General features: G+C 34.2%; 1 protein-coding gene across 1 annotated transcript in view; it reads left to right on the top strand.

The window, feature by feature from the left end:
- Nucleotides 1–19,401, top strand: part of LOC120626432 — a 58,168-nt gene extending 38,767 nt beyond the window's left edge. Inside the window, exons 37-58 of the mRNA XM_039893957.1 lie at nucleotides 397–576; nucleotides 1,618–1,805; nucleotides 2,710–2,877; nucleotides 3,714–3,857; nucleotides 4,311–4,389; nucleotides 5,276–5,480; nucleotides 7,844–7,867; nucleotides 8,629–8,879; nucleotides 9,215–9,483; nucleotides 10,027–10,182; nucleotides 11,460–11,780; nucleotides 12,910–13,093; nucleotides 13,494–13,732; nucleotides 14,396–14,585; nucleotides 14,732–14,915; nucleotides 15,247–15,344; nucleotides 15,778–15,957; nucleotides 16,259–16,446; nucleotides 17,424–17,591; nucleotides 18,238–18,378; nucleotides 18,646–18,730; nucleotides 19,198–19,401. Coding sequence (XP_039749891.1) covers nucleotides 397–576; nucleotides 1,618–1,805; nucleotides 2,710–2,877; nucleotides 3,714–3,857; nucleotides 4,311–4,389; nucleotides 5,276–5,480; nucleotides 7,844–7,867; nucleotides 8,629–8,879; nucleotides 9,215–9,483; nucleotides 10,027–10,182; nucleotides 11,460–11,780; nucleotides 12,910–13,093; nucleotides 13,494–13,732; nucleotides 14,396–14,585; nucleotides 14,732–14,915; nucleotides 15,247–15,344; nucleotides 15,778–15,957; nucleotides 16,259–16,446; nucleotides 17,424–17,591; nucleotides 18,238–18,378; nucleotides 18,646–18,730; nucleotides 19,198–19,401 — 3,846 coding nt within the window. The remainder of the gene's footprint in view (nucleotides 1–396; nucleotides 577–1,617; nucleotides 1,806–2,709; nucleotides 2,878–3,713; nucleotides 3,858–4,310; nucleotides 4,390–5,275; nucleotides 5,481–7,843; nucleotides 7,868–8,628; nucleotides 8,880–9,214; nucleotides 9,484–10,026; nucleotides 10,183–11,459; nucleotides 11,781–12,909; nucleotides 13,094–13,493; nucleotides 13,733–14,395; nucleotides 14,586–14,731; nucleotides 14,916–15,246; nucleotides 15,345–15,777; nucleotides 15,958–16,258; nucleotides 16,447–17,423; nucleotides 17,592–18,237; nucleotides 18,379–18,645; nucleotides 18,731–19,197) is intronic.
- The last annotated feature ends 1,062 nt before the right edge of the window (nucleotides 19,402–20,463 follow it).

Below are 20,463 nucleotides of genomic sequence, written 5' to 3'. Positions count from 1 at the left end.
GAGCTCAGGTGAATAACAAAATGCACTTCGCAAAAAAAACAAATGCACTGCACACAAATATGTCCAAAGAGTTCCAAACGCGCCCTGGTCTAAGAAGAAGCTAAGTCGCTTTAGGTTTAGACTCGGTTTTCTTTAGAATTTGAACCAGATAAAAGTATTTAAAAAAAATTACATTGCGTTAAATTTATTTGAATTAAATTATATTGTATTAAATTGCCAAAATAAGTAACTGAACCTGGAATTGGAATCTATAATTATTCCTTCCAGCGATTTTTAAAAATAGAAGTATTTTTTGTTACTAACATGTCGTTAAATCTAAATCATAATAGGAGCAAATAATTTAGTTCATATAAATGTTCGCGTATAAAACCGATAGATAAAGAATGATTATTTCAGATAGCAAATGACGTTCTATTTTTCCTCCGCGCTGGTAAAATCAAAGTAAACCGCGCATTCGATGTTCTCTCATTCTTGAAGGATGAGAGCGATTATTATGTTTGGAATGGACCATTGGCTCAGCTCGACTGGATTAGAAGCAGATTGGAGCATATGCCTTCAGCTCATGCCGAATTCAGTGTAAGTACCTATTCCTCTTGTTACAATATACATCATTTATCATCATTACACACACGCTGACCAAAAACGTTGACCACCATACATAATTGGTGGCCCATGAGGGGAAATAAGCAGCGTGTGCCAGCGGTACAGCATAAATATCGCATCAGGACAAAGAAAACAACAAGTTAAGGTCTTTCCTTTGTCCTACTTTTTCTCATCCAACTTCCTCAATAGTGCCTAAGCTATTGTCAACTGCATTGATTTGTGTAAAACAGTTTATTCAATGTTTTATTAGTGTAAATTAGTATAAATTATCGTAAAGTTACAAAGAATACAAATTATTTTGTTCACCCACCTTCACATTGTCAATAAGTTTGTAAAAATTTAGATGATCTTGGCTTACGCTGTGCTTCGTAAAAGAATTTCGAGATTCTGGGAAGCCGTCGGAAATTCTAATAATAAGCTAGTCGTCGCTCAGGCATCCCATGACAACGTATTTTTAAACATTGGCAAAAATTGCACTATATTCCAAACATTAAATAATATAAAATAGTTGAATTTTAATTGTAATTTATTCCAATTTATATTTTTATTTTTTGATTTTAATTATTTATTGTTTTTGTATTTATTTATTTATTTTTTTAAGTCTTTTGTATTTATTTTATGTTAATCTCTCAATTTTGTATATATTTTTTTTTATTGGTCAACTTAAGAGTAAAATTATTAACGACAACTAGGTCACTCACCTCACCTCAAACCACACAGAGTTTATGTGACAAGGTAAAGATTAATGATATTCATTTTAAAAACTTTTTTTTTTATTTAAGTTGCAATCACAACCCTACCAGTAGTCAGTACACAACATAGCAAGTTTATGATTACAACTTGTATATAGATGACATACCAGATCCCTACCCACTCAACACAACACTGATAAAGTTAATTTAAAACAAAATTCTTTAAGGTTGCCCTTACATATTTAATGTTATTTAAATTTTTGAGGGTTCGTCCGAGCCTTGTGCATTAACAAGGTACACCATATTATTATTTTATTTTCAGGCCTACATTTTGGACTTGCTTAGTGGTGCAATAGATCAGTTGGGCTACAACCAAAATGCCACTGACTCAGTTTCTGTCATCCAAAGTAGGATGCAAGTCTTAAACTATGCCTGTCTACTTGGCCATGAGGGTTGCATTAGTGACAGTGTTAATAAATGGAATGCCTTCAGAGCTAACCCTACTAATCTGTGAGTATATTTTCAATTTGTAAACACTAATGGTTAATCTATCGATATGTGAGCAGTATCAATCTGTAACTTTATTTGACCACTTTATATGGAATACCATGCCTAAGGTACTCTGTATGGCTGGATGTTTCGAAACCCCGCTCTCGTCTCGCTTTCACCTCAACGTGTGAGTTCTGCGTATCATTTGATAATTATTTTCCGGATTTCTTGTGAAAATTGAAATGCTGTGGTGAGAGTGTTTATTTATTAGTTATTATATTTTTATTTATTCATTTATTTTTATAAGGTCCATTTTTATGAGGACCAACATAATTACATGTATTATAGTTTTGAATAAAGCTAGCCTAAGGCAACAACAATGACACAATTTCACTTATAGTTTAAATTATGTGATCAAGAATTAAAATCAAAAAATTTAACTACCTCAAATACAGCACAATAAAATATATGTATATATATAATTAGATTTTAACAGAAATAGAACCTTATATAACCAATGTTAATATTTAAGGAACTGAGAAAACAAAGTTGGAGTACCCAATCATCAAATTACGAGTAACCTTCTAGCGAAGTGCCAAATGATTTAATAATTTTAGTTTTAAATTTTCTTTAAAGTCCTTTTGAGTAGTAGTAGAGCTTTTTGTAAGTTCTTGGTTTTTCAGTTCAGCTCGGGACTCTTTTTCACATAACATCAGGTTTGCCATCTGCTTGATCCGTCACTTCTTTTTTGTTATTCTACTATAAGTTAGCCCTTGACTGCAATCTCACCTGATGGTAAATTAATACTTACAAAACAATTTTGAAAATTAGATGCTTTAGTATAATATTAGTCTTGCATTCCCCAGCTGTAACACTATCCATTATATGCAAAACGCTGTATATATTTGCCTCGACTTTGTTTTAGAGTTCCCAAGAATGCTCGTCGATATGTATACTGCACTGGTATCCGACAAGGTAACGCCTCCGACTTCAACTTCCTCTTTGAAAGATACAACTCCTCCCAAAACACCGCTGATATGGTTGTTATGCTGCGTGCCCTTGCATGCACCAAACATGAAGCTTCTTTGAGACAGTAAGTGATTGTTTAGTTACGCCATTTTGTAGAAAATATTTATTTTTATCTTTTTAGGTTTAGTCGATATTGTTTGTATGATTGAAAGAAAATAAAAATTAAGCTTAATTTGCTATGCTTCGTAAAAAGCAGAATAATCTGTACGGTGTAATTTATGATATCTTCCATCTTTATACTTCTCACCAAGCGGTTCTTTGGCAATGTATATACACACATTTCGCTCCGACATCGGAGCATCCTCAGGAGAATTTGACTTTACAATCAATAATTGTAAGTGAAAAATTCACCAAATGTTTCGCCTTCTATACCTCTTCTTTCCCTGACTTGTCTATCTAAGCCTCTATTACCGCATAAGTACCTCAGAAATGTTAAATAAAGGTTTCCTCTAAATTAGTTTAATAATTTCCAATTGTTCCCAAAACTCAAGTCTCAACCCTATGTCGCAAGTAGATATGTAATACTTCGCATGAATTATTAATAAAGCTTAATTATCATTGTATATCATGGAATTCCGCAAAGTTACGCATGCTTCTATCATAGATTTAAAGATAATTTTTATAAGATAGGCAAGGGATTTTCAATATAGGGAAAATATTGTATTAAAATATAATATTATTAATTTGTTCCAAATAGAAGTTTTAGAGAATCCGTCCTTACTTAAAAAATAGTAAATCACCTGTTTAGTACATATTTCAAGTACCTACAAATAGAATACTGAAGACAAAAAATTACGAAACAATTTAAAAATATATATGCCTAAAAATTCTGATTTGTTTGTTTTACTGTTACCACTTCGATGAATATTATTATTTTAACCTTTTATTATCTTCTTTCAGCTACCTCTTCCAGTCAATGCATAGCGATAAAATAAGAATCCACGACCGTACGAATGCCTTTAGTTACGCCCTTCAGGGGAACAAAGAGAATCTTAAGATTGTCCTGAACTTCTTATATCAAAACTACCAAGAAATTAGGGAAGCGTAAGTATTGCTTGAGAACATTAATCGCACACCGTATCGTAGCGCATCACTTCTAACAAAATTTTGTGCAGTATTTTATTTGAGTCGGATGAGAATTCCAACTTGATTGTAAAAGTTTAATCTCAATTAGAACACGCACGCAGACGATGCGTGATGCATGCACATAAAATAAAATCTCTCAGAATGAGAAGGTTGTAGGCCAAAGTCCACATCGCTGGCCAAGTGCGGATTGGTGGACTTCACACTCCCTTGAGAACATTATAGCGAGGTGCCATAGGTGCCACTTAGAGGTGCGTGTCTAGCCGAAGCCGAGGTCCATCCCACTAGGACACTTAGGTTGACTTTAACTGAGGAACATGGTTAATTTGAATAATCCCTAACCATAAACATCTGTTGGAATAATAAAATATAGTATATTATTATTTTATATCCTCATCATAGTATTATATACAGGTATGGTGGAGAAGCTAGACTGTCGACTGCTATAAGCGCGCTAGCATCATACCTAACTGATTACAAAGATATTGTGGAGGTAAGTTACACATTATTTATATATTGATTATTGTTTTTGTTATTGATGACAAGGAACTTAGCAACTGATTGTTGGAAATCACAAAATACTTGACACACGGTACAAAATTATGTTTATACAACGTGTAACAGAATTACGAAATAATATTGAAGGATTAACAAGTAGATTTCATAAGGAATCACCCTAACGAATTTAAAACATTCATACGAGTTTAAACATTCTATGTTTTTACTGGTGAACCCTGTTAAAGGTAAAAGAACGACACGCGTAGGTACTATGCCACGCTAGGTAACGCGTAACTAATAAAGTGACAGGAGCCACATGATTTTCATTTACACGTTGTATAGACGTGACGTCATAATTTTGAATTCGGCGTTTCACATGGCGTATGAAATACCAATCTCGCTTAGAATATCTCGTAAATACATAAAAGTTTTTCATAATACAATATTTTAGCCGTTTGATGAACGACTAAGACACCGGGAGGTATCTTTGCATCGTTCAATTTCGATTTGCACTCCTTTGAAGGAGCATCAAACATTGTTACCAAGTCTACCATACTTTAAGGGCAGAATTAATTTAGCTTAGTTTAATTCAATAAAGTTCGTAAAAATTAAGATTGGAATTAAATTGAATTACTTTAATCAGTTATTGAATATAAATAATTGTGTGTGTAGTATTTGTATCTATTAAATAGATACACAAACATTGTCTCACGTACACAAGCAGAGAGTGTAGCTGTCAATCGAGTAGTCTTGTGACGGACAAGGTACGTATTGGACGTGCGCCTGCACTCGTGACTGTGTAGTAGTGAGCCAGCGGATTGTAACTGGTACCGACCATTACAGTATGGACGTATTTTTTACTACCTTTTCCCTTATTTTAGTTCCAAACTTGGTTGTACGCCAATCAAGTGCCATTGGCGGGTTCCTTCAGGACAGGAGTAAGTGTGATAAGCACAGCAATGAACAACATAGGATGGGGCAACGACGCAGCCAAAGAAGTCATTTTAGCGATCAGAGGATCATCATCAGCCATCACTGCATCCATAACCTTGCTTTTATTAGCTGTAGTTACTCATATCTTCAAATAATATAGAAATTACAAATTTGATATAAAATGTACATTTTTATCGTAAGTTACAAGAATTATTTTAAATTAAATTATTAATAAATTACATTCACTGTAAATTTATTTCAAGGTCAATAACAACGTCACAACAGTGACGTTGTTATCCACCTTCATACAAAAAAATATCATACAATAATTAAATAACATAATTGTTTATGTTTATCTATAAAAATGAAGCAATGAATGGATTTTTATGGTTGTAAACGAATAATAAATATTTATAAAGAAGTCATATTATTTTATTTATTTTCTTTTACTCTTAAATGACACAAAACTATCTTCGTCTTACTTGCAGCTTTATGACATAAACTGTCCTCAACTTTTCTTATAGCAGCTGTAAGAAGGTAGCCTATGAGTGACTTCACAACTATGAAGTCTACGGAACTAAGAGATAAGCATCGTGTTAATCACAGTGGCTGCCTCTGGCGCCTCAGGCATGTTTTCGCGGATTGTTTTACACTACGTTGCGCAAGCGGTGCGTGTCTTTGCGGTGCGCAGGGTGCGGAATAGGACTGTCATTACCTCCGGCAATGCTGTGACAGACGTTGCAATACCAATACCGCTGAGATAGTATTGAAGGATTATACTTATTTTAATTTTTTATTTTTATTGATTAATTGATATACAATGTTCAATGTTTATGGGGAAAGCGTTCCTTCTTCGTGATCTGAATAAAGTTATTAAGAATATTCGTATACCTTATAGTTGTTTGGTGATTGTACTTGTTTCACACAGGAAGTATATATATTTTTAATATACTGCCTAGATCTCCTAGCACTATTGCATAAAGGCTTCAACACGGCTAGAATTTGGCAGATTGACTGGTGTACAAAATTTAAAGAGCAACAAAGCGGACACATTTTGCCTTTAACCCGTAAGCACCCGTTTACGACCCTTTCCTTGGCCTCCTAAACAGGACGGGGGTTATATAGGACTCTCCCCCAGAAGGAATATACCCGAACAAATACCATCTTGGCAAAATTGTTTGGCACAGTAACCTTGCCTTAGTATAAAACTACATACTCTTATTAAATTGCAAGTAAATTAAATTTTTATGAAACGCCACTCATCATCCCAATATATCATGTCGAGGTAGAAATCTTTATTTTTTATATTATTAAAGAGGAATATACAGGGTTAAATAAAAAGTACCTGAAATCTCTCGGTATGTAGTCGTTTACTTTAAAACTAAGTACATTTGTTGTACGACTTTTTTTAACTCAATAGTTTGTAAAATATTCAATATTTTACATAGATACTTTACTTCTTAAAACTCTGTAGTGTAACATCGGTAACATTTAAACTAAGTACTTAGTTCTACGACTTCTTTTTAACTCGATAGGTTGTGAAATATTAAATATTCAATATTTAAATGGATACTTTATTTCTTAATACTCTGTGATGTTACCCTCTGTAATGTACGGGTAACATCGGTAACAGAGGACACCTTCGTGCAGTCACTGCCCCGAGGCGACTTTGTCGTATCACATGAATTTGGTTTCACAGTGCAATGTTGCATTACAGAAATGACATGAATTAGGAAAAGTCATGGAACAAAAGTTGTAAGTTTTTATTATAGGGGCTACAAGGAAGTTATTAGCAAAGAGCCTGTATAAAAGTAAAACTCAATAAAAAACAAAGTTTGGTAAAAAAACCCGAAAATTCTTATACCGTTGGCGCAGTGTTATTTTTAAGGCACGCCGTCTCAAAGTGGAGATCTGCGGTGTGGGGAAAAATCACTCTTGGGGCAAGGGCAACTCTTATCTTGTTTGAAAATCCTAACGTCCTAGTTTTACCCAAAGTTCTAACTGTAATTCTTGGTTCCAAGTTCAACATTAGCTGCTCTGATTGTTACTATTACTGTTAATAGATTATATAGAAGTTAGAAACGGTGATAGCCAAGTGGTTAGGGCTTCTCTTTCCTAAAATTTAAACCCCCGGCGCGTACTGACAAACTTTTAATTTCAATTTCAAAATTTGTTTGCAATTATGTATCACTTGTATGAGTACATCATAATATCCTTAAAGGCGTGTAAAGTCCACCCATCGATACTAGTCAACGAGCCCAGTGTGTGTGAGCTGGGTGGATTGCGACCTAACCGACCCTATAGTGGACTTCTAGTGAGTTGATAAGGTTAGCATGACATTAAATTACTGTTTCATTGTATTTTGAAGTTCGGTCTTCTTATCAAAACTTACAAAAAATATCTTTGTATCATTATAACCGTATTATCTAAAATTTATCTCATTATTTTATCGCGTTTTACTGCTTTTCAATTGGTAAAATATAACAATAAAGTTAGTTTATTTTAACTCTATCCAGGCCTTGGTAAGGACATTTCTTCAGGTATGAAACTTATATTTCTTTATTAAAATTATTTTTGTTACGTTAGTGACAATAGTTTTAAAAATTGTTTATATTTAATGAAACGTAAATATTACTTATAAAACTCCTATTCTTCTGTGCACTATTTGTATTTTTCCTTGAAACTGATGCCAGAAGTTTTACGAGTATATCATTAGCATCATCATATCCACCCACCACCAGCCCACTAAAGGAAACTGAGAAGGGAAGGAAGGCAATGAGAAGGGGAAGACCGCAGTCCATTTCGCTGGCTCAGTGAGGATTGGTGTACTAAAAAATTATGAGCATAAATATATTAAACTAAATAGCTATTATTGAATATATATTTTCGTTACCCACAAGTTGATCCTGACGAAGTTTCTTTAGAAGATTTATATAATCTTCTAAAGGATCATCTTCACTTATTTAATTTATTTGGGGTTCATTATCATCTTCATCATCATCATCAACCCATCACCGGCAACTACAGGGCACGGGACACTCAGAATTAAAAAGGGTGTAGGCCGTAATCTACCACACTGGTTAAGTGCGGATTGGTAGACTTCACACGCTCTTGAGAACGTTATGGAGAACTCTCAGGCATGCAGGTTTCCTCACGATTTTTTCCTTCACCGTTAAAAGCAGGTGATGTTTAAATTGCTCAAATTTAATTTGGGGCCGGATAACCTTAAGAAAATAATCTGCGTTCCAACATCCACGCATCAGACATAGCCTGGATATTACCAAGATCTTTAATTTTTCAGAGATGTCCTGGCTCCTTGTGACATTTTTGGGTACAGCGATCTTAGCAGTCAGTGCGGATCATCCGTTATGGATAAACGAGATAGAGGAACTGCCCGATATTGAAAGAACTGTATCTAGGAGTTCTGATAAAGCATACCGCTTACCAGAAAACGTCGTACCATTAGAATATGATATTTATATAGACCTATTTTTCGCTGAAAGGACTGATCGGCCATTTAGTTACGATGGAAGGGAGACTATTCTTATTCAGGTAAAACCATGTTACATTAACTTCATTGAGTTTTATTCACTTAAAAGATATTAATAGGATGAAAATCATAAATTTGCTCTCGTAAAAGTACTTTCAGCTATCGTAGTTCCTGTTACACAAGCTACGCTTACTTTGAAGCTTGATGGCGATGTTTGTTTTGTCGTAGTATATTTACAATTATTAATTTTACTTCTGAAGAAATTAAAGATACGTAAAATGAAAATTTAATGCATAAAGATTACTCCGAATATAAACAATAATGAGATACGTTATTGAAAATTCTTAAAGTTACTTAAAAAGTTGCTGTAATTTAAATAAATTACTTTCTATTTTAGGCTGTAGAAGAAAATGTTACGACTGTAGTAACACATGCCAATGTCGACAGTATAAACGATGTACGACTTACTGCAGATAATGGTAGCCCCGTCATTCTTACATTTGCAACTGAACCGCTATATCACTTCTTAAAGATTAACCTACAGCAACCACTAACTGTAGGGAGAAATTATTCTTTGTACATAGAATATACAAAGGCAATGAACGAAGGCCCGTTAAAAAGAGGCATTTGGCGGGGATGGTATACCGACGACAAAGGTGTTGAAAGGTACATAATTTTTGGTTCTTTTTTTTCTAGCATAAGAATAGGCTATTCGACAAGAGTTCTTTCCTTATACCTACCTATTTTGTCCACGTACATAAGAAGTAATATTGCTATTTTATCAAATGCTAGTGATAATAATAGTCAAGATCCTATAATAGTTGACGGCCGATTGGCGTAGTGGGCAGCGACCCTGCTGTTTGAGTCCAAGCTGTGGGTTCGATACCCACAAAGGGAAAATGTTTGTGTGAAGAACATGACTGTTTTTCAGTAGTCTGGGAGTATATTATTATAAGTATTTATGTATATTATTCTTAAAAATATTCATCAGTAATCCAAATACGCATAAAACGAGCTACGCTTTCTCTGGGCCTAGATGGCGATGTGTGAATTGTCGTAGTATATTTATAGCCATAGCTTATTCTCCCATGCACAGTGGAAGGTAAACATGCTTCGTTGGCAAGTTTTCATCTATTTATTTTAACCTCCAGTTATACATTTATCTCATAGAACAACATGCAATAAATCTATATTATATTATATTCACAGAATATATGCAGCGACCCACTTCCAACCGTACAGTGCAAGACAAGCATTTCCTTGCTGGGATGAACCCCTTTTTAAAGCGGTTTTCAAACTACATCTATCTAGACCACTTAATTACAATGGAATGTTTTCTAACACAGGAATAGAAAGAAGTGAGAGGTATGTTATTTTTAATTAAAAATAAGTAACTATACAACGTGTAACCGAATAACGAAATAATGTTGAAGGATGCATAAGGAATCACCCGGAAAAATCTTTTAATCAATAGATGCATATTTATTTTCAATACAAATGAATTCATAACATTCTTAGTGTTTTCTTATGACATCCCATTTGAAGATAAAACACCGAGACGTGCATAGTACCTACGCTACGCGACGCGTACCTAATAACGTGACTGGAGTCACGTGTTTTTAATTTTGCATGTGATGTTAAGGCTGTATCTTATTTCGTTCAGTAAAAACGATGGCAATGGCTTCTCAAAAACAATGAGGTTTTCGCTTTAACAGATAAGACTCAGCGACAGTACATAATGTATCTCTAAAGCCTGTGTAGTATTATTTCTGTTTTCATTTACAATTTGTATGAGTATATCGTTCAAAAGTCATTCGTTATGTTGTATCGTCTACCTTGTATATATTGCTATGTCACCTTTGGTTTGATAAACAGTTGCACCAAACTTGATGACATTTAAGGCATAAATAGTTTGTTGCCTATTCATGAATTCTCAGCTAAATCAATCTTGGTGAACTTGGCGTGGAGAAAGCTTGCACCCGGGTCAATCCGAGACAACCCTATACACACCGATAACTAGCAAACGACAACCGAATACAGGCCCCGCGAAAACAAATGGTTAAAAAAAAATAAGAAACGTGAAGTGCTGGCAATAATAGCGTGTAACATATCAAAATATTCTCTTTCCATAACTCTAAAATGTTCTCTTGAATTTATCCTTACAAATATTATAAATATAAAAGTGTGTTTGTTTTTTTGTACGCCTTCTTTGACGCCCTAACTAAGCAACCAATAAATATGATTTCTGCCGTTCAATTAGTTGAAATGACGAAGAGTAACACAGAGAACATGTTATCTCAGGTAAACAAACGTTTCCCAATGTATTTGTAAAAAAACCACAATTAACGCACACTAAGAACACAAGCAAATGAATGAAATAAATTTTCCCTGCTCGGGTCGGGTGGATTGGGCTGTGGCTAGTTACCACCCTACTGATAAAAACATGCCGCTAAGAAGATTAGTGGTCCGGTGCGATGTCGCGTAGAAACCTATTAGGGGTATGACAACCATACTCCCTAACAGGTTAGCCCGCCACCATCTTAGCCAAGGGCTAACTTGTAGTGTAATAAAAAAAAAATCAGAAGCTAGTAAAATATATCTGCACATCTTCAAGCCATGTTCATTTCTATCTTCTATTTCAGCATTGGCGATAACCGCATACGTGATCACTTCTTAGCAACTCCTAAGATGTCTTCATACTTAGTAACATTCCTCGTGAGCGAGACATTCCGCGTTATAGCAAGCGACACAACCTTTAATCCACCAATAAGAGTCATCGGCAGATCGAATACGGCTGGTTTGGGCAACCACGCTTTACAGCTGACCGTCGGGATGACGAAATTCTTTGACGAATACTTCCAGATACCATATTCGACTTTACACGCTAATTTGTCGAACGATCATATTGCCTCACCAGATTGGGCATCTGCTGGTACTGAAAATTGGGGAATGGTTAGCTACAGGTACGTTAGTTAAACTCACAGTAAATTGTTATTTTTATTACTTTTAAATTTAATCAGGTTTTAAAGATAATCTCACAGTTTAAGCCTTATATAAGTTATTTTTCTGAAATTAAATACCTGCGGATCTCAAAATTCAGAATTAATTTTATATCTTAGTTATAACACCGGCAAGACTAAGTCATATTAGAACCTCGAAAGATCAAGTATCCTTAAATCTCACTGCTGATCTTAACTTGCATTCTGAGCAAGACATTTTGTACGTCCTTTTTTATATAGTTGTGTTGTATTAACAAAATCTTTATCATGGTAGGTTTTTGAGGACCTGTCTGGCGCAACTTTGAGCGCCATGGATGGATAGTAGGTCCCTGGTTGGAGCCCTAGAAGGGGTAATTTGTGAATTTGAAATTTCCTAATTTTATCTGGTCTGGTCTAGTGGGATGCTTCGGTCATAGTTAGTGACCTATACACAGTGTTAAATAAAAATTCCAAAAAGCTGTCGGCTTTGTAGTTTTTATCATTAACAACTTTGGTTCTAAAATTTTTCAAAATTCAGTATTGATTTAATTCATACCAAAAAAATCATGTTTTTTCTGTAAATTGATATTACATGATAAATTAACATTTACCTATTGCCAAACCGCTGCGACCACGCACGATAATAACGTGGTTCGCGCACTGTTGCTGATGAAAATTGAATAATTGAATAAAGTATTGAATATTTCACAAGCAAAATAAAGTCGTTAAACAAAAGTGGTTTGTTTTAATGTTAACAACAATAGACCAAGAGCTTTTTGCTATTTTTTATTAAACCCTGTATGTACTTTGTCGGTTTAGATCCCCGGTACATAGTCGCGTAGAGGTACGGATTAGGGATAAGGGTTTAATACAACTGCCATACCCCTATAGATTAGCCCGTTACCGTCAAAGACTGCATCGCCTCTTGCCATCAGATGAGATGCAATCTCAAGAGTTTACTTGAAAAATATTTTCACATGCATGTTTTGCATTTTTGCATGCATGTTTCGAGAACAAACACTCTTGTGTTTGTTCTCGAAACATGCATGCAAAAATTCTCGTTTTTTAAAGTTCTCGTGTTTGTTCTCGAATTCATTCCACGTTTAAATTCCAGAGAATTGCATTTAATTGTTGATCCACGAGAAACAATCATGTCTGTAGAACATTATACAACGACACTCGTTTCTCACGAACTTACTCACAAATGGTTTGGCAATCTGGTGACTTGCTACTGGTGGAGCAACACGTGGATTAACGAAGGCTTTGCTAGTTATTTCGGATATATTGCTGCTCATCAGGTACAGTATTTATATTTTAATGTCCCGTAAGTACTATCGTACTATGTCAGTGCTCATAAGTTTTATGCTTAATGAAGTAAAGAAATTAAAATAACATTCCAAAGTATATTATGGAGTTTGTAACCAAGATACGCAAGCCCTAAATATTGTAACCAATTTATTACTGATTGATGACATCACAAGCGTTTATGTGTTGCGATGTTTTTTAGTCCATTCGAGATTCATTCTCTTATTTATATTAAATATAAATAACTAATCCTGTATACTAGACAAAAAAAGGTCTAAGCTGATTTTACAAATGGGTTCTATGAAATTCCAAGGGGTTTTTGGATTAATATTCATACTTTTAAGGTTTCGATAAAATTGTTGATAGAATTGTGAAACAAAAATTACATTCTAGGTATTCCCACAATACGCTCTCGATGAGCACTTCAACTCTCGATACCTCCAGGGGAGTTTATCATTTGACTCTGGTGTCTCGACTGTTCCATTAAACTATGACGTGAACACACCGGCTCAAGTGACAGGACATTTTGGCACCGTCAGTTACTCCAAAGGTGCTGCCTTTTTAAGAATGCTAGCTGACATGATAACTCCGGCTACTTTCAGAAAAGCTTGCCAGTACTTCTTGTTGGATAAGTAAGGAACTTACTAATCACCTTTTTATTCATTAGATGAGATTTGCTAATACTTAAGCTAAATGTTTGATAGACCAAAAAGATAGCCTACCTGGTGCTAACTTTAAAACCATAGCTAAAATCAGAGACGTAGGTGTTCAGAATGTGTCAGTTATTACACCGGCAACCACGCTCTTCAAACCGGAACACAGCAGTGCTTCTTGGCGGTAGAAATAAGTATGGCGATAATACTCTCTCGCTCTTACGGGGAAATACCCTGGAAGAGCTCGAAGTCACAAAGTCTGTGTATCTACTACTTTACGTTGACCAGAATAGAGTAATGGCGTAAACTATATTTTTATTATCGCTTTGTTTAGTTAATACGTAACTTTACCGAAAACCAGCTAAAACGTCCGCGGATAAACAGACAGATTTCAAAACGTATGATTGGTAGCCCTTTTAAGGGCTTTACACCTACTACTTACCACCACGCTGGCCCAGTGCGGATTGGTGGACTTCACACACCTTTGAGAACATTATGGAGAACTCTCAGCTATGCAGGTTTCCTCACGATGTTTTTCTTCACCTTTGAAACGAGTGATATTTTAAATGCTTAAAAGGCACATAACTTAGAAAAGTTTGAGGTGCGTGAGAGAGATTTCAAAATGCAATGATTTCTTTACAGTATGTATGAAGCAACGGATCAATACGACTTGTTCCGAGCATTTCAGAGGGCTGTTAATGAAGATGGGACTTTGAGAGAATACGAAAATTTCGACTTCGCCGATTTCTACCGCATTTGGGTCAATGAGCCCGGATATCCGCTGCTGACCGTTAATGTGGACCATAAAAGCGGCGTAATCGCATTAAGTCAGGTAATAGAGAAAATTTACGACTAATTTGTATCATTACCAATAAACTTGTTGAAAAAAGATTGTATATTCGACTACATAATGTGATACATTTATTATAGAAAATATTTAATAATTATTATATAAAACTAAAATTTTCACTTTTGTAGGAAAGATTTTTTATCAGCCCTACAGCGACACCTACTCAACAAATCTATCCCATACCAATTACGTATTTCACAAAGTCTAACCACTCTATGGGATTGAAACCGTCACACATGATGACGACCAAGAACGCAGTACTTCAAAAGACGCCAGGTCGAGAGTGGATTTTTGTAAACGTTAACCAACATGGTGAGTAAAGTACCAGAAACTTTGTCAACCATTCATTTTTCTAAATTCAACTTTTAAATCGGAATCAGTCAATCGTCAATCGTCAGTCAGTCCATATGGAAATATGGAATTAATGGCACGCAAAATGTTAGTCTTAAGATTTTTTTTTTTAAACATAACTTTTATTATATTAGCAAATAATCATTGCATGCACAAAGCATTTCTACAAGATTAAAAATATAATGCCCCAATTCAAAATTAAGTATACCAGCTGTGCATTTTCTGTTAGTCAATAATTAAGCCATGCTGAAGTTTTATACGTATAGAAATAGATATATTTACTGTTATTCAGGACATTACCGCGTCACATATGATAGTGAAACTTGGGATTTAATAGCAGAGGTTCTGCTTGATTCTCCAACAACCGTTAATGAATTAAACCGAGCGCAAGTAAGTAGCTACCTATCTTATTTTTGAACTCTGTCCCTACTGTAGACCGATTAAAATGTGATTTTTTTTTTATAATTAGGTATTCCGTCAGTGATATCAAAGGTCAAAAAAGCATACTCTATTAGATAAAGTTAGTTACTGCCTTTTCTCTAAATGTTATGAACTTAAACGACAATTCGTAATTCATTTATTTCAAGTAAGCTTTGTATAAGCACTTTTGAAACGTCAATTAAGTCAGTGTGTAGTGATTCTACCACCTGTTATCATGGCAGACTCTACCGAGAAGAAGTCGGCCAAAAACTCAGCAGTTGCTTTTTCCAAAATCATAATAAAATTTAAAAATCATTGTTCTATCTTGTTTGAGATAAAAGCGGAGCTGTTTGCTTTCAAGCAACCGTGACATTAAGAAATTCATTCAATTCATTGATTACAGGTCGTCGATGACGTATTTGCTTTGATGAGATCCGAGAAGATGAATTACAGTTTTGGTTTCAAAATTCTTAGGTTCCTTCGGTATGAAACTAACTATCACGTTTGGAGACCAGCTATCAGTGGTTATTCCTTCCTTAGGAACAGATTCCGGCATCAACCCGAAGTTCAAGCCACATTTGACGTAAGTACCTACATAATTATTATCATTAGCATCTTCATCAGCACGACCAACATTTTCTTTTATCTCTAATAATATACATAATATGGTAGCAGTTATTATACCTGAGACATTTTATATTTTCCCGTTTCGTATATTTAACGTAACATTCCTTGCGAAGTCAAAAATGTTTCAATGGATAACTGGTCTATTACTTGTATTACAACCATTTTTATAGATAAGATCTTAATTAGTAAAATGTTCCGTTTGGGAACATGTAGAGCTAAGCAACTAACTAGCTAACGTTGATACTTTAAATTTTCAGTCATTCATTTTGAGTTACATGGAAGTTGTTATAAATGTAATTGGTTTTGAAACCCAGCCATTGGAATCGGTCACAGATAGCTTACTGCGTCAAGAAGTACTACATTTCGCGTGCACTCTAGGACATTCGGATTGTGAGAATGACTCTGAAGAAAAATTCAATAATATGATGTCCGACCACCGTTATTGGTAATCTTACTTTTGTGAATTCTCTTCGTTTGTATGTCTATTTTTGCGGGTCAAGAATTTTTAATCCTATTTGGATATGAATTGGAAAAGCCAGGTAAGTTCATTTACATTGAAATAAAACACGGTATGTTACCATGGATCTGATGAAGTTGGATAGGATATCTTCTGTAGTCAAAGCTGGGTTCGGATATGTTTCATTTACCTGATTTGGTCACCTTAACCGTTTTACCGAAGTAAACTTAAAAAAATAAACCTTAATACGATACGTATTTCACGATACGTGAAATACGTATCGTATTAAGGTTTTTATTGAGGTTTATTGAGGAGATTTATTATTGAGGTTTTTTCTATATCCTTGAGCTCTTAAGTTTACTCCGTATCATATTATCCAGTTATTAGATTCTGTTTTAACTATCCTTCAATGTTGAAAAAAACTGACTCAACATGGAACGTGTCGTAAAGCGTATTACATGAGTGGCGTATCGGGTCGAGATATATATCTTCTGCTTGCGGCTCAGGTTCGCCTGTTGTCACGTCGCCTGGTTACGACCTATTGTGACGCCGCTGTCTAGATCTCACAGCAAGCATTGGTCGCCGCCAAGAACAGCCGCTTTTTCCTTGCTGGAAGAAATTTAGCATCTTCTAGTTGTAATATATATTTACCCAAATATATCAGATCGTCTAAAATATACAAATCTGCATCAAGCTTAATGTGACCTGCCTAGAATGAGCTTGCTAGATTGTTCTCGGTGAGTTAGTCGAATAACTGACCTGTTTTTTGATGTACAGCATTCAGAGATTATTCTATATAAATACTAGGTTCGATCATGCCAGCACGCGCTAATGTCAATTGGTCAACTAAGTGTTGCACTGAATTAAAACTCTTTGCTTTAAAACAGTGATGGGGAAAGGCATGTGAGATAGTATGAAAGCTTACGGAGATGATGATGATTATTTAAGAATTGTTTTATTTTTAGGGTTGATCCTCGTATCCGTCGCCATGTTTACGAAATGGGTATTAGAAGAGGCGGGCATGACGAATTTGAGTTTCTTTTAAACCGATTCAGAGCATCTAATATTGCCAACGATCAATTAGAAATGCTTAGAGGACTCGCTTCAACGCGTATACCCGAGTTATTGACAAGGTAAGTGTGATGAATAAGGCAATCTTCTAAATAGTACGTTGGTTTGAAATCACTCACACTCACAATCTCATGACACTGTAAGATGGGACCGTACTAATCTACAATCTTGTAGTGTATTTTATTCTAACAGACTGACAGAGCAGGTGGTTGGTTTCAATTTGTTTCTTATGAATTTTAAAACAAACAGGCTTAGCGTAAAAGTTGAATCAGACATATCCACCTCTTAGATACTACGGTGTTTCGTTAAAGAGATGTCGAAACCATTCCAGCATTCTAAGGATATTGATCAATAGGTAACATTAAAGTCACCAGTAGATCATAAACCACTAGAGTTTCAACACAGTAGATGTCCCAAACAAGTCACCTTCCTAGAACAGTATTCAAAATCTTTACCTTTACTACGAATTAAACAATTCGGTTATAATACTACACTGAGGTTATAGATTAATTACGAATAATCCTCTTAAGGATTCTTATTATTTATCTTTATATTCATCTTTTTTTTTTTTTAACGAGAAAAAAAAATATATCCCTGATCCGTTTAACTTTTTATTCATTATTATCTGTGTGTTTCTTCTTGTAACTACTTAATTATGGGCCCGAACCAAATTTAACAATTTTATTTTAACATCATCAACTATTTTAGATACCTGGAGATGACATTGGACAAAGTTGTGCGGCACCATGATAAAGTTACTGCTTTCAATTACGCTCTTCTTGGGAATAAAGCAAATGCTAACACTGTGCTAAGCTTTGTTAAAAATAATATCGATGCAATCAGAAAAGCGTGAGTTGTTTTTTTATTATCCTAGAAGTTTTATTACGAAATTTATATGTTCATATATACATAACAAAATCAAATCTCTAAACATGTTATATCAGTACTAGCTGACTCGAAACTTTCACGAAACTTTCTATTCACGAAAAAACTCATTCAGATATCAGAACGTTTGAAAATATAAATATCCAAAATTACAAACTCGTAACACTCAAATATTTTATAGATAGTTAAAACATGTAAAAAAGGTCTAAAATAAGAATTATTCATTTTCAGCTATACCGAAGACAGTCCCGTGACCCCAGTACATACTGCACTAACTAATCTAGCATCTTACTTAGACGAAGATGCTCTGGAAGAGGTTTGTATTAGCTGACAGCATTCTTAAATGGCGTGCTTTGTTTATGTACCAATGTCTTCATGACTGTATTTTTGGTCACCTTTGTTATCAGCCCAATTATATTCATTTATACTTAACAAAGATATTTTTACGAGAACGCCACTATATTTTTTTATGGTGCCATTGATTGTTTTCCTTTTTTAAGTACTTAAATGACTATATTTTAGTTATTGTTTCTTACTAATCCAGTCAATTTCTATCAGTCTCTTCGATCGTTTTTCACTACCCTCTTTACCCGTTACTATTTTTGTTTGATGAACAAATCACTTCACATTACTTCAAACTACTCTCTTTGCTCGTTGTATCCTTTAGTTTTCTGCTAATTCTTTAAACGACCATTATTTTTATAACGTCCATTCCAACTGAACGAGAAACGTTCCATTTGAATTCATAACTTTTAATGCTTTCTTCAAATTTTGCTTTCACAGTACGAAGGTTGGCTTCGCAGTACACAAAGCAATACAGCTCAATTCACCCGAGCCATATCTGCTATTAATTCTGCAAGGAACAATATGGCTTGGGGTATAGCTAATGCAGACATGATTTTACTAGCTGCAAGGGATGGAGCTACTACAGTTATTATTTCGTCTGTTTTATTAATAGCAATGTCTTTAATAGCGATGATTGCTTAATTCATTATAGAAGTGTTATTGTAATACCGTTATTACATATCAAATTATATTAGTAATACAAAAAATATATATATATTTGTTTTTGTACAGTGTGTTTTATTCTGTAGCCTTATCAAATGATTTTAACAACGTTACTTTTTAGAAGGTATATTAAAGTAAATCCTTCGCGATCGACCATTTAACGCTAATATCAATAGATGTTGTATCGATTTTATTGAAAACATGTTGAACACTAGATGCAATCCCCTACATGTAGGTTGAGACTTATTAATGGTAGGTATCATATAGGGTTGAAAAATATATGTTTACAAAGTTTTCACTTATTACTACATTCAAAGATTTTTAGTATTTACATATTTCTGTTTATAACGGAATAGATTTCTAAAATATTTTTTTTATTTTTAGGAATCACTAGTGTATAAATATAATGCCAAAGTGCTTTCTCTGTACATTAATATATATTTAGCAAATGAAGTCAGTTAATTATCACAAAAGATACAACATGTGTTGTTATATAAATTGGACAATATATTTTGAATCTTATAAATGTGAAATGTGTCTTTGACACCTCGTTGATTGATACATATTGACCAAATTTGGAATGGGGCTGGAATGGAATGAATTACATAAGCTAAATATCGAAAAGTTCATTAGTAATAACAGGAATAACTATAATCAAATTCCACACGAATGAAGTTGCAGGCATAGGGCTAATTCATTGCTAAAAATAATCTGACTCATTTCAGAAGATAAGGAATCAAAAATATACTAGATATAATTTTTTAATCTATATATTGACAAATTGGGCCATTGTTAGATAAGTTTAAATTATATGAATAATAATCAGTAATTAAAAATAATACAAAATATCAGTGATAACAGATAAAACGTACCAAAGGATTATTCTCCGTCTTGAATGGCCATGAAATATGAAGGTTATATTTAAATATTATGTTTTATATATTGATTAAATTTTGCTTTAAAAAAAGCTAATAAACCAAGTACTTGAAATTTTTAATTTGACACTCCTACTTAAAAAAGAAGATCATTGTAAAGTAAGCA

Source organism: Pararge aegeria, chromosome 9 (assembly GCF_905163445.1).
Source record: "Pararge aegeria chromosome 9, ilParAegt1.1, whole genome shotgun sequence".
Taxonomy (NCBI): domain Eukaryota; kingdom Metazoa; phylum Arthropoda; class Insecta; order Lepidoptera; family Nymphalidae; genus Pararge; species Pararge aegeria.
This window is presented reverse-complemented; position numbering and strand designations above follow the sequence as displayed.